At 41.6% G+C, this 13837-nt stretch overlaps 1 protein-coding gene across 3 annotated transcripts in view; it reads left to right on the forward strand.

Annotated features, from left to right (window-relative positions):
- Positions 1-13837, forward strand: part of DIXDC1 (DIX domain containing 1) — a 77143-nt gene that overhangs the window by 30270 nt on the left and 33036 nt on the right. For 2 of the 3 annotated variants that reach the window (XM_054592533.1, XM_054592532.1), the window contains 4 exons: positions 4473-4602; positions 10655-10780; positions 12863-13094; positions 13687-13794. In XM_054592533.1, the coding sequence (XP_054448508.1) occupies positions 4473-4602; positions 10655-10780; positions 12863-13094; positions 13687-13794 (596 nt within the window). The other variant, XM_054592534.1, reaches the window with a different exon arrangement.

Genomic DNA, 13837 nt, shown 5'->3' on the forward strand with positions numbered 1-13837 from the left:
ATCATTAGGAAACTTCAGACAAACCCCAATTGAGAGACACTGTACAAAATAACTGGGTCAATATTTGTCAAAATTGTCAAGACAATGAAGGACAAAGATTGAGGGAGACTAAAGAGACGTGACAACTAAATGCAGTGTGAGATCTTGGATTGGATACTAGACCAGAAAAAGGACATTACTGTGTCAAATGGTGAAATTTGAATAACATCTGTAGATTAGTTAATGGTATTGTGTCAGTGTTAATTTGCTGTTATGTAATTTATTGGGTTATGTAAGATGTAAAAATTTGGCAAAGGTGTGTAAGGAAACTCTTTGTGCCATTCTTGCCACTTTTCTGTAAGTCTGAAATTATTTCAAATTGAAGTTAATAAAAAATAATATTTAGGGATTTTGAATGACCCCCTAACGTGTGTCAACAATGTGTTCTGATGGCCAAGTAAGGAAGAAAGGAAGAAGGGAAGAAGGGAAGGATAAATACCCAGAATGAGGAATCTGCATGCCTCCTTTTATTTTTTTTAAGTGTTTTATTTACTTATTTATTTTTAGACATAGGGGAAGGGAGGGAGAAAGAGAAGGAGAGAAACATCGATCAGTTGCCTCTTGCACATACCTCTGTGGGGGACTGGCCCACAACCCAGGCATGTGCCCCGACCAGGAATCAAACCAGTGACAGGACGATGCTCAACCGAGCCACACCAGTCACGGCTGTATGTCTCCTTTTATATGTAGAGTATTGTATTAAGTTCTAGATGTAATGGTTTCAGGGAGATTTAGACAGGAAGATCAATGACTTCAAATTGTTTTATGTAAGGAATGGTTAACCTTGGCTCACAGCTCTTATTTATATATACTTGGGAACACTTAGGGAATATTGATATACTTGGGCCCCACCCTCAGAAAATCTGGCTGGTCTATAATGGAGTCTAGACATTCATGTTTTTTAAAACCTTCCCAGGTGATTCTGATGAGTAATCAGGGTTGAGAAGCCTTTGGTTAAAGAATTTTAAATATTTAGCTAGAAGACTCATTAGCTCTATAAGAATCACATGGGGGAACTTGGGACTAGAAAGCTGAGTTCTGCCCTAGGAGAGAATTTGGAGGATGTGGGATAAGGTCTCCACATCTGTATCTTGGAAAAGCTTCCCTTGTGATCTTGCCACGCAGCCAGGTATGGGAAGAGTGGGCTGGATCAAACTTCTCAAACTTTAATGTGTGTGTGAATCACCAGGGGATCCTTATAAAATAGTTTCCAATTCATTAGGGGCAGGGGTGGAGCCTTAGAGTCTGCATTTCTAATAGGCTTCTGGTGATAACTGATGCTGTAGGTCCAGGGACCACACCTGAGTAGTAGACAGATACTTAGTGCAGGGTGTTATACAAGAGACTCAAGCATTGGATGTGGTGGAGGAAGTCGTTTAGAGGAAGGTGCCTTTCATCCTGAGAGTCTGAGTAATGTAGTTCAAACCTCAGAGATACATTTATTTAGGTGATAGAGTGGTAGAATGGAAGGAGCATTGGCGTGAGAATTAGAGCGGATCTCATATTCATAGTTTACTGTCTGGGTAACCCTGAACAAGTTATTTCACCTTTTTTGAGTCTCAGTTTTCAATTAGCAGAAGAGATAGAACAAAATCTCCCTGGAAGATTAACATTAGAGAAAATGCCTTTAAGGGACCTCACATAGCCCTTCACACAGAACAGAGGTTCAGAAAAGTGGTGACTGTTACCGTTATGACTTAGAATCCTCTTTTGTTGGAAGACCAGAGTTCTGATTACTGTGCATGAAAGGTATCGTTAGGAGCCTCTAACCACTTTTGCATCAGAGACAACTTCTATTCAACAACCAAAAGAAGGCTATGATTTCATAAATAGAAATTATCTTGGCCTAATGAAAAACACTTGTTCTTGTCTGCCCCCTCCCCCCAACATAAGTAACTTTTGCAATTAGTTTAAGTCTTGGCCTTTTGAAGTGTAACAAATGATTTGCTGACTCAATTATTTGTTGTGCACCTGTTACTCAAGAGTCCAATAATTCTGAACTGTTGTAACTCCCTGCATAGAGCACAGTTCATACCTGAGCTCCTTTGGGCTCAATGTCCTCCTTGCCTCCTTTTCTCCTGTAGGAAACCCCTGGAGTGTGGGCTTCAGGTTGTGCTAATACTCTCTTAGCACCCTATGCACCCATCACAGCACTTGTCTCTAACAGCCTGTGAACTTCTCTTGTTCCCCTCTTCCCTCTCCTTTCCTGAAAGCTTCTGGGAGACATAAGGCTCTTTGTAGCCACATTAACTTAGCACAGTGCCTGTGCTGAAATTATTGTTGAACTGATTGTGTTACACAGGACTCTGTCAAGGAGATCATCGTCTGAGGTATGTGGGGGTCAGGGAAAGCACCTTTCTGAAAAAGGTGCTACTTGAGCTGATAACTTTGAAAGGAGATGGAAGGCAGGGGTGGGGGTAGAGTGGCTGGAAAGCGTGGTGGATTTGGGGCACTGCACATGGTTTGGATGCGCTGAAGCATGGGGTGGGGGCACATGGGGGGAGTAGTGAATGGAGCTGGAAAAGAGGCAAGGGCTAGCACATGACAGGAATGAAATGCAGCTAAGTCTGCATTTTATCTTGAGGATAATGAGAACCCAGTGAAGGATTTTAAGCAGAAATGTGTGGAAAGTGGGTTGAGGGTAATATTTGCTACAGGGAAATTAGTTAGGAGTTTTATACCTGTCAGGTAATCAGGTCCCAGCTGTTACCCTTAATGCCTTTTCTGCTCTTAGCTCCTTTTCCGCAGAGCAGACTGGTTTAGTGTGGAGGATATGCCTTTTATCCCATCTGCCTCACACAGTGCTTTTGCTGTGCAGTGGGAGCAGACCTGGGATGAAAGTCTGATCCACATCAGGCAGAAGGTGTAGTCATTTCTATTCGATGGGATGAGTTGGATAGCAAGAGGCCCTTGGTAAATGCTTAGATCACATTTAGCGGGTTTCATAACAGGTCTGTTATGTCCTAGCTATGGGGACATTGAAGAAGTTATATAACCTCTCTGAACTTCATCTGTAGACAGCAGATGATACTGACCCTTTAGTGCTTTTGTGAGAAATGATTAGATGATGATAATGATGCAAATAATGATAATTTAGGAAGCGTCAATTGTGTGGTAGCCCCGTTCTGGTTATATTCGTTAGTTCATTAAAACATGTATAAGACACCAAAAATAGTGTTTAGTTCATGGTAGGTACTCAGTAAATATTAGATTCCTTCCCCCATCTTCTGCTGATCACTGGACTTGCTATACTTTGTCAGAAGCTGATAGATTATTGCCTTAGTACTCTCTTACAAAGAACTTTATTCCCAAAAATTAACGTAGAGTAAATAATGAAGATTTAATTTAAGCGCAGGAAGCAACCAGTGGGTAATTTCCCACATCATTTTATTAAGGAAGTACTTGGGGCTTAGAAATCAACTGTACTTTAACCAAATTATAATTTAATACTATTAGCTCTTGAACTTAATTTTTAGGTTTAGGGTCTTGGTCTACAGAAACCAGAGACAGCTGCTGCCTGTATTATGACATTGTTCATGTGCTCTTTTAATATTTAGTGACCATCTTCAGACCAAATAATCAGAATAAACACCCACATACAAGCTCTGTGAAAGGGACAAATGGAATATGTAAGGCTGTCGGAGAGTTGGGTTAAGTTATATGTCCCTACCTCGGCCTAACAGGCTTCTGAGGATCCTGGGCCCTAGCTTTGTCTGAAAATAAATGAAAGTGCGCACGCCCTCATCCCCCAGTCTTCAGAAGCACTGTTCACCATAGCCTTTCTTTTTCCTTCTTTGTAAAGATTTTAGGTGACTAGATACTTTTTCACAATGTAAAGCACAGGTTAAAACTTAACTCTGTAGTAATCCTAGGATTATGATGAGCTCAGGAGAATAAATCTCAGGTCAAGTGTGAGATGATTTCAATTAAATCTCATAGTGAAGAAAGCAGCTATGGGAGAAGTGGTTCTGAGCGTGGTTCACTGTTTATTCCTGCTTCCCCAAGATCAGTTCTTACGAATGTCACAGTCCACTGTGCACGTGGGACGTGAGTGATTGTTCCTAAGGAGTATGATGGGTTGCTGGCAGCAGTGATTACACCAAAAGATGGGCTGTGGTTTGGGGCCCAGTCCTCATACCTGGTCAACAGAGCAAAGCTCAAGGAAAGCAGGAGTCACAGTCATTGAAATACTCACCTGCTTATCTGTGTGTACACTGCCACCTAAGTCAGAGGTTAGCTTATCCTGGAGACTAGCATAAAACTAGAGAATTTTAGAACGTGCTATATATCTGACCATCTTTCTTCTTTCTGTCCTTGAGCCTCCTTCTTCCTCTGGATACATATTGCCCACCATAGCTCAGTCTCCCATGGTGCAGGGTAGAGGTGAAGAATAATAGGCAACCTTTCCCTTACTTCCACCTTTCATTTTCCAGCAACAACTGCAGGCATATGTGGCCTGGGTGAACGCACAGCTGAAGAAGAGGCCAGCAGTGAAGCCTGTGCAGGACCTGCGGCAGGATCTTCGGGACGGGGTGATCCTGGCATATCTCATCGAGATTGTTGGTCAGTTGGCCCTGGACTCTGGTGCTAACATAAATCAGAACATGGCCTTCTTCATCCTTTATATGCCTTTCAGAACAAATTGCTGCTTCTTAAAGATATAGGGAAGTGGAAATAGAGAAGACTTGGAATACTTTCCCAAGGTTAATTGATTTATTTATTAGTCAATAAACACTGTGTGCCAGGTACTATATTAAGCTTTGGGAATATCATGAGCACAGTATAAGCTCTCAGCAGCTCCCCCATCTAGTCGGAAAGACTGGAAGGTGAAGTCATTTCCATTCATGTATTTAGTACTCTAATAAAATAATTACAGACAGTAGAAGCACATAGCAGGAGTCACCCAACCCAGTTTTCAGTGTTCAGGAGTAGCTTGTCAGAAAAATTGATGTCTGAACCAAGGCTGGAAAAGGAAGTAGTGGCCAGGCAAAAGGCCTCCTCAAAGATACTCACTATCATAATGTTTCATGAAAGAGCTTGTCCTTTTGAAACCCTGGAGTTGTTGCTGGTCATTTTTATTAGATTGTACCATAACCTTATTTTAATAGCATTTGTACATAGCTCTTATTATTTCCCTTCACCAAATGGTAATTGTTTACTGTCTTTCTTGTGTAATGTGAGTTCTTTAAGAGCAGGTACAGTATAATTTTTTTTTCTGTTCCATAACTCTTAGAAGTGCCTGGTACATAATAGGTACTGATTGTTATATTAGTCAGCTGACCTTACTTAGAGTCCTTAAGGGATGTGAGGCTGCAGGAGGTGATTAAGAAGCCCAGTTTGCTACGGGCAGCCTATCCCTCATTGGCACAGCTCATAGATTCATCAGAGAATTCATTGATAATGATAATAACAATGGTAATAATAATAGAAGCTGCCACTTATTAAATACTCTCTATCTCATTTAATTTAATTTCATGTAATCATCATCCCTTGAGAAACAGCTAATATCCCTATTTTCAGGAAACAAGCTTAAAAGAGAAGTTTTATAAAAATACATTTATGGAGCACTTAGAATATATAAAGCATTGTGTTAAGCATGCTACTTTGATTGATGTATGACATAGGTATGATATGAGTACCACTGTCTTCCTCATTGTATGAGGTTTGAAAAGGCTAAGGAACTTTACAAGATCACACAACTAGAACAGCAGTACAAATCTAGATCTGCTTTGATTTCAAGCTCATTCTAAACATTTAAATTTTCACTTAATTCAATAAATTATACTTGAAAATATCTGGAAGGTATAAAGGATATAAAGTAGCCAAAAGCCTTTTTTCCATCTTTGTCCCTCTGCCAGCTCCCTGTTGTTCTTTCTGGAGGCAACCAGTATTAGCAGGTTTTTGCATTTTTTCCCCCAGAGATATTCTGTGCATATACAAGCAATATGAATATGTGTTCTTGTTTTCCCAAAACCCAAGCTTTTTTGTGACATCTGTTGTGACTTTGCCTTCTAAAAAAACTCGCTGAATTTACTTCCTTCTCCCAGTCATCCTTTAATCCACCTTCATTAGGCTTTTCAGTTCCGCCACTATACTAAAACTGCTTTTCTCAAGGCCACAACCTCTGCCTTGTAAAAGCCAGTGACCAGGTCTCACCCCTCATTTTATTCTGCTTAGGAGAACTTCACACAATTCATCACCCCCTCCGCCTTCAAACGCTTTTCTAAAAAAGTCTTCACCTGAGGGTATATTCATTGATCTTAGAGAAAGAAGAGGGGGTGGGGAGGAGAAACATTGATGTGGGAGGGAACATTGATCAGCTGCCCTTCATATGTGCCGAGACTGGGGATCAAACGCCCCAAACTTTTAGTTACAGGACAGCACTCCAACCAACTGAGCCACCATGCCAGGGCTCAAACAATTACAGTAATTTTTTTTTATCCTTATCCAAGGATGTGCCCATCGATTTTAGAGAGAGAGGAAGAGGAGACAAGGGGGAGAGGGAGAGAAGCGTCAATATGAGAGAGAAACATTTATCAGTTGCCTCTCACATGCACCCTGACTGGGACCAAACCACAACCTAGGTATGTGCCCCGATGGGGAATTGAACTGCGACCTTTCAGTTACAGGAGGACGCTCCAACCAACTGAGCCACCAGGCTGTGGCAGGGCTCACACAATTTCTAAAAGTTTTTTTGGGGGGTGGCATTGATTAATAATATTATATAAGTTTCAGGTGTATATCTTTATTTTTTATTTTTAAGTATATTTTATTAATTATGCTATTACAGTTGTCCCATTCCCCTACCTTTTATCCCCCTCTGCCCTGCACCCCCGCTCCCACCAGCATTGTCCCCCTTTGGTCTGGGTCTTACATGTAAGTTGTTTGTCTTCTCCATTTCCTGTACTATTCTTAACCTCTTCCTGGCTGTTTTGTACCTATCAGTTATGCTTCTTATTCCCTGTACCTTTTCCACCATACTCCTCCCTGCCCTTCCCCGCTAATAACCCTCCATGTGATCTCCATTTCTGTGATTCTGTTCCTGTTCTAGTTGTTTGTTAGTTTGCTTTTGTTTTTTAGGTTGTTTTTGATAGTTGTGAGTTTGTTGTCATTTTACTGTTCATAGTTTTTGATCTTCTTTTTCTTAGATAAGTCCCTTTAACATTTCTTATAATAAGGGCTTAGTGGTGATGAACTCCTCTGACTTGACCTTATCTGAGAAACACTTTATCTGCCCTTCCATTTTAAATGACAGCTTTGCTGGATAGAGTCATCTTGCACATAGGTCCTTGCCTTTTATGGCTTTGAATACTTCTTCCAAGCCCCTTCTTGCCTGCAAGGTTTCTTTCGAGAAATCACCTGATAGTCTTATGGGAACTCCTTTGTAGGTAACTGTCTCCTTTTCGCTTGCTGTTTCTAAGATTCTCTCCTTATCTTTAATCTTGGGCAATTTAATGATGATGTGCCTTGGTGTGTGCTTCCTTAGGTCTAACTTCTTCGGGACTCTCCGAGCTTCCTGGATCCCTTGGAAGTCTATTTCCTTCACCAGATTGGGGAAATTCTCCTTTATTATTTTTTCAAATAGGTTTCAATTTCTTGCTCTCCCTCTTCTCCTTCTGGCACCCCTATGATTCGGATGTTGGAACGTTTAAAGTTGTCCCAGAGGTTCCTAAGCTTCCAGGTTCAGTCTTAAGCCATTGACTATTCTCTATCCCTAAATGATCTCTTTCCAGTATATATTATATCTTTATCCTTAACTTTTTCCTTGAGTTCTAGACATGAATATCAACTCCCTATTCAGCCTCTCTACTTGAATGTCTAAAAAAATCACCAGAACTTTTTTTTTTCTTCTCACCAATCCCTTTATCCTCCAGGTTTCTTCACCTAAGTAATATGTCACAGTTCCATTCACCCAGCTCTTAAAGTGGAACACTTAGAAGTTTTCTTTAGTTATTCTCTTTTCCTCAAGTATCCAGTCTTTACATGTGCTATCTACTTTACGTAAAAAATTTACCCAATATCTGGCTTTCCACCTGGCAATCTCTTCCACTCTGGCCCAAACTGTCATTATCTGTTGCCTTGACTATTTTCACTTTTTTTCTAAATAACCTCCTTGTTTCCTCTCTGCATAATCTATATCTACACAGAGTCAACTTTTTAAAACATAAATCATGTAACTCTCTTCTCTCAAACTCTCCATTGGCTGTCCATTTAGACACTTAGACACTTAGGATAAAATTCAAGCTCTTTATTCTGGTCCACAGAATCTTACATTAACTGGACTTCCAGCAAAGATGGAGGCGTAGGTAGATACACGTTGCTTCCTTGCACAACCAAAAGGACAACAAATTTTAAGCAAAAAGTAACCAGAACTGCCAGGAAATTGAACTGTATGGAAGTCTGACAACCAAGGAGTTAAAAAAGAAACATTCATCTGGACAGGTAGGAGGGGTGGAGACAGGCAGCCAGGGGTGGAGAGGACGCGAGGCAAGGCAGTGGCTAGAGGACCAGGGGGGCAAGGCAGTGGCTGGCAGACAGGCAGTCCCACACTGGCGTGCAAATAAACTGGGCAGAACAGCTGGGGAATGAGATGGACTGCGTAACCCAGGGTCCCAGTGCAGAAAAAGAAAGCCTCAAAACCTCTGGCTGTAAAAATCTGTGTGGGTTGCGGTGGCAGGAGAACTCCCAGCCTCACAGGAGCGTTCATTGGAGAGACCCACAGGGTCCTAGAATGTACACAAACCCACCTACCTGGGAATCAGCACCAGAAGGGCCCAGTTTGCTTGTGGGTAGTGGGGGAAGTGACTGAAAGCTTGCAGAGAGCCAAGCAAGTGGCATTGTTCCCTCTTGGAGCAAAAGGAAGAGGTAAAAATTGAACCAGAACAGAGTAAAGAAACAAGAATTCAAAAAAATGAGAGGCTTAGGAACCTCTGGGACAACTTTAAACGTTCCAACATCCGAATCATAGGGGTGCCAGAAGGAGAAGAGGGAGAGCAAGAAATTGAAACCTATTTGAAAAAATAATAAAGGAGAATTTCCCCAATCTGGTGAAGGAAATAGACTTCCAAGGGATCCAGGAAGCTCGGAGAGTCCCGAAGAAGTTAGACCTAAGGAAGCACACACCAAGGCACATCATCATTAAATTGCCCAAGATTAAAGATAAGGAGAGAATCTTAGAAACAGCAAGCGAAAAGGAGACAGTTACCTACAAAGGAGTTCCCATAAGACTATCAGGTGATTTCTCGAAAGAAACCTTGCAGGCAAGAAGGGGCTTGGAAGAAGTATTCAAAGCCATAAAAGGCAAGGACCTATGTGCAAGATGACTCTATCCAGCAAAGCTGTCATTTAAAATGGAAGGGCAGATAAAGTGTTTCTCAGATAAGGTCAAGTCAGAGGAGTTCATCACCACTAAGCCCTTATTATAAGAAATGTTAAAGGGACTTATCTAAGAAAAAGAAGATCAAAAACTATGAACAGTAAAATGACAACAAACTCACAACTATCAAAAACAACCTAAAAAACAAAAGCAAACTAACAAACAACTAGAACAGGAACAGAATCACAGAAATGGAGATCACATGGAGGGTTATTAGCGGGGAAGGGCAGGGAGGAGTATGGTGGAAAAGGTACAGGGAATAAGGAGCATAATTGTTAGGTACACGAAGCATAATTGATAGGTACAAAACAGACAGGGAGAGGGTAAGAATAGCATAGGCAATGGAGTAGCCAAAGAGCTTACATGTACGACCCATGGACATGAACTAAGTGGGGGCGGGAGGTGCTAATGAGAGGGGGAGTACAAGGTGGAGGGAAATAAAGGGGAGAAAAAATGGGACAACTGTAATAGCATAATCAATAAATTATATATAGACTTAAAAAGAAAGAACCTTACACGACCTGGCCTTACTTACCTCTCTACCTGCTCCTAGGACCACTCCTGTCTCCTTCCAGTTCCAGCCATACTGGCTTTGCTGCTGTTCCTCAGATAGGCTGAGCTCATTCCTGCCTTGGGCTTTGTACCTAATTTCAGTCTAAAATGCTTCCTCCTCAAATCTTAACATCTCTTACTTTATTTAAGTCTCTACCCAAAATTATTATCAGAGAGGCCATGATCTCACCTCTTTTTCTTTCCCCATAGCACTTACCACTACCTGAAATTATGTTAAACATTTACTCATTAACTTGATCAGCTCTCATCGTTGCAGATACAAACTCTCTGATGGAAGGGACTTTTTTTTTTTTTTAATTAATGATCTTTTTATTCCTTTTTTTTGGTGGGGGGGAGTCTTTGTCTGCCTTGTCCACTAATGTTTTTCTGGTGCTCAGAACAGTGCCTGGCACACAGTGAGTGCTTAATGAATATTTGTTGAATGAATACATGTACACACAGTAACTTTACAGACCCCTGAAAATAGATTTAAAAATTTGCATGCCTTCCAGAAGACTTTCCTTTTCCTAGTCCCCATCCAAGTTACAAACACTAGGCTTAGCTCACTTGCATATTTATATATAATCTTACTCTTTATATCAAATACTCCCTTTTTTTATGTCTGGCCATATGAAACTTTGATAGTATTTCTCCCTATAACTTCATGTATTTTCTGTCTTCCAACAGCAGGAGAAAAGCTGAGTGGGGTACAACTGAGCCCTAGAAACCAACAGGAGATGAAGAATAATGTGGAGAAGGTGCTACAGTTTGTGGCCTCCAAAAAGATTCGTATGCACCAGACTTCAGCTAAAGGTCAGTACCTCTTTGTGTCCTTGGTGGATGAGTACACTCGATTTCGGCTGGTAATTCCTCGGTAGTGCAGCCCAGGGATCGGGTAGACAGGAGTCCGATTAAGCCCATGACCTCATGTCATTTTCCATAAAGAAAGTTCTTGGGACAGAGTGATTATCAAAATTTGACTTGGAAACCTGGGTGAAGATAGACAAAAGACATTCCCTGTTCATTTTAATTGCATAAAGGTTTACTTGACTGTGTATAGGACATTAAATAGAGAAGAAATCACAAAATTGGGATATTACTTTTAGAATATCTCTTTTATCAAAGACGAGGATAGATTATGCATTTCAACTAGGATATCATGACTAAGAATTGTTTCAAATCATAATAGCCTACGTTTTTTTCCATCCAGTTTTCCAGACAAATTATTTCCTAGCTTTTTCTTTGTTTTTGCTTTTTGCTTTTTTTTTTTTTTTTTTTTTGACATCATAGAACATTCCTGGGAGGATGAAAGGGGCTCGGCCACCTCTGCGCATGCCCTGTCCTATAGACACTTGGCAGAAGATGACACTTCTCAGTCCACCTTGAGCCCAGGCTGCAGGGAAGAACAGGTGTAGGTGTCCTTAGAAATCACAGGCTGTCTTGTCCTCTTACCATTTCTCTAGAATTGATTGTGATCCAGTTCTGTTTCAGCTTCAGTTTCTGGGCCTGATTACCTGTGGTTCTTGAGAATGGGGACAGGAGGGAACACCCCTTTCATGTTGGATTATTGATGTTTTCTGTGTTGGGGTCGTTCAGGTAGGGTAGAAGCTATTGACCAGTCCTTTCAAAACCTTGCACATTTAAAAGGCTATGAAACAAAAAACACCCATAGAATTTTAACTATTTCTTTACATTAACTTTCACCAGACCTATCTATCACATTTTTTTTTCTGCCTCCATTCTTTTCTTTTTCTAGGGCAAATTTAAAATCCAGTAATCTCTCTCTGGTCCTCATGAGGAGTGGGCTTGGGGATGTGGCCCATTAAGTAAGCTATTTTAAGGGACTGCTGCCACTCGGGACACCATTGTCTTTTACCTGGAAAAGTGCAGTGGCTTCCTGATGAGTTCCGCTACATTGATTTTGCCCTCCTCCCCCATGCTCTCCACACTGCAGCCAGAATGATCTTTCCAAGAGTGCATGTGCTTGTGCAGTCCTCTGCATATGAGGGTCCTTAGGATAAAACCCAAAGTCCTTCCTGTGACTTGTGCTCTTTCTGACCTGCCCCCTCATTCATCCTCCTCACCTTTCACCCTCTCCTCCTGCACTCGGAGCTCTAACTATGCTGGACTTCTTTCAGTCCCTCTACCACAGAGCTGTGCCACAGAAATATGTGAGTCACATGGATAACGTAAATTTCCTAATAGCCACATTTTTAAAAAGAAAAAAGCCGTGAAACTAATTTGAATAATAAATGTATTTAACTCAGAATATTCCAAATATTATTTCAACATGTTTTCAATATAAAGAACAGTTAATGAGGTATTTTGCACTCTACTTCTTGTACTACATCTAAGGAGATATTTTTCCCTCTGTGTGTGTGTCTGTGTGTGTGTGTTAAGTAAGTACTACACTTACAGCTATTTCAATTCAGACTATAGCTACCTTTTAAGGGCTCAATGTGGCTAGCAGCTCCCAAATCAGACAATCCAGCTCTTGTATGTCATGCTTTCTCTTGCCTGTATGCCTTCATACTTGCCGTTCCCTCTTCTTGGCATATTCTTTTCCTTCTCTTCCCTCATCTGATGAACCACTATTCATCAATCCTGTCTCAGTTTAAAATTCACTTCCTCTGGGAATCCCTGATCCCTTTAGACTAGACAGGATGCCTCTACTCTGAGCCCTCAAAGAATCCTGTACTTCTCCTATGATAACATATTATTGTACTTGATTGTAATTGCTTTAAAATCTTCTGTCTCCCTGTTGAGTACAGCTTTGTGAGGACAGACACCTTGACTGCCTCGCTCATCTTCGTCACTAGCAAGTACATAGTGAGTAAATGAGTCCTCAGCTCTCTGCCTCCCTCTGAGGACCTGTCGGTCTGTTCTGTCCCTCAGATATTGTGGAAGGAAACCTGAAGTCTATCATGAGGCTGGTCCTTGCCTTGGCAGCTCATTTCAAACCCGGCTCTGGCAGGACAGTAAGCCAAGGACGGGACTCCAGAGCCCCTGTGCAGAGTCACCAGCCACACTGTGCCACTGCTGTGGCCCAGGGCGCAGCTGCTGCTCTGGCTGATGTGTGTCATGACATGTCACGGTCAGGACGGGATGTCTTTCGATACAGACAGAGGTAAGGGTAGGAATCTGAGGATGGCAACTTGATTCTCTCTGATAGTTCTTCCCTTCAATGATACTGTGCGGTAGATGAAAATATCACCTGAACAGCCCCACACTGCAGCGAAGAGGGATGGAGGCTGCAGAGGGCACTTCAAAAAAGAAAAGCCCTTTCTCTTAGAGAGCTGGATTTGCAGTGAACAGAAAGTAAAGGAATTGCATATGTTATGTTTTGCTCTGGTGCCCAGAATTTTAAATACATGCCTTTGACACAGTGTGCTTTCTTCGCTGGGAGATGTATGGGAGCCATGTTCCAATTCATCTGGAAGAGTCTCTCCCTGAAATATATCCTGAAGGTCAAGCTGTCCTGGAATTGTGCCTTGGCAGTTGTGTTCTGCTAAGCATTCCCCTGAGGTCTTGCAAAGATTGGTGAAATTACATGTTTTTGTGTCTGTCTTCCCTGCTAGATTTCAAGTGTCTTTAAGGCAGGGGTTCTGCCTTATTTATCTTTTTTCCCATAGTGCTCACAAAGTGGCCATCTGTCAGTACTTGTTGAGTTGACCTGAAGGACTGATACCTTCTCCTTTGCTGCTGCCCTCTGTCTTTAGGAACAGCAGCATGGATGAGGAGATTGAGAATCCATACTGGAGCGTGCGGGCTCTGGTGCAGCAGTATGAAGGGCACCAAAGGTCCCCGTCTGAGTCCAGCTGCTCCAGGTAACTGTGTCCTCCAATTATTTACCATTACCATCCTAGCCCA

The sequence above is a fragment of the Pteronotus mesoamericanus genome, unplaced genomic scaffold (assembly GCF_021234165.1).
Source record: "Pteronotus mesoamericanus isolate MK-2021 breed Mesoamerican mustached bat unplaced genomic scaffold, CSHL_Meso_final scaffold_36, whole genome shotgun sequence".
NCBI lineage: Eukaryota > Metazoa > Chordata > Mammalia > Chiroptera > Mormoopidae > Pteronotus > Pteronotus mesoamericanus.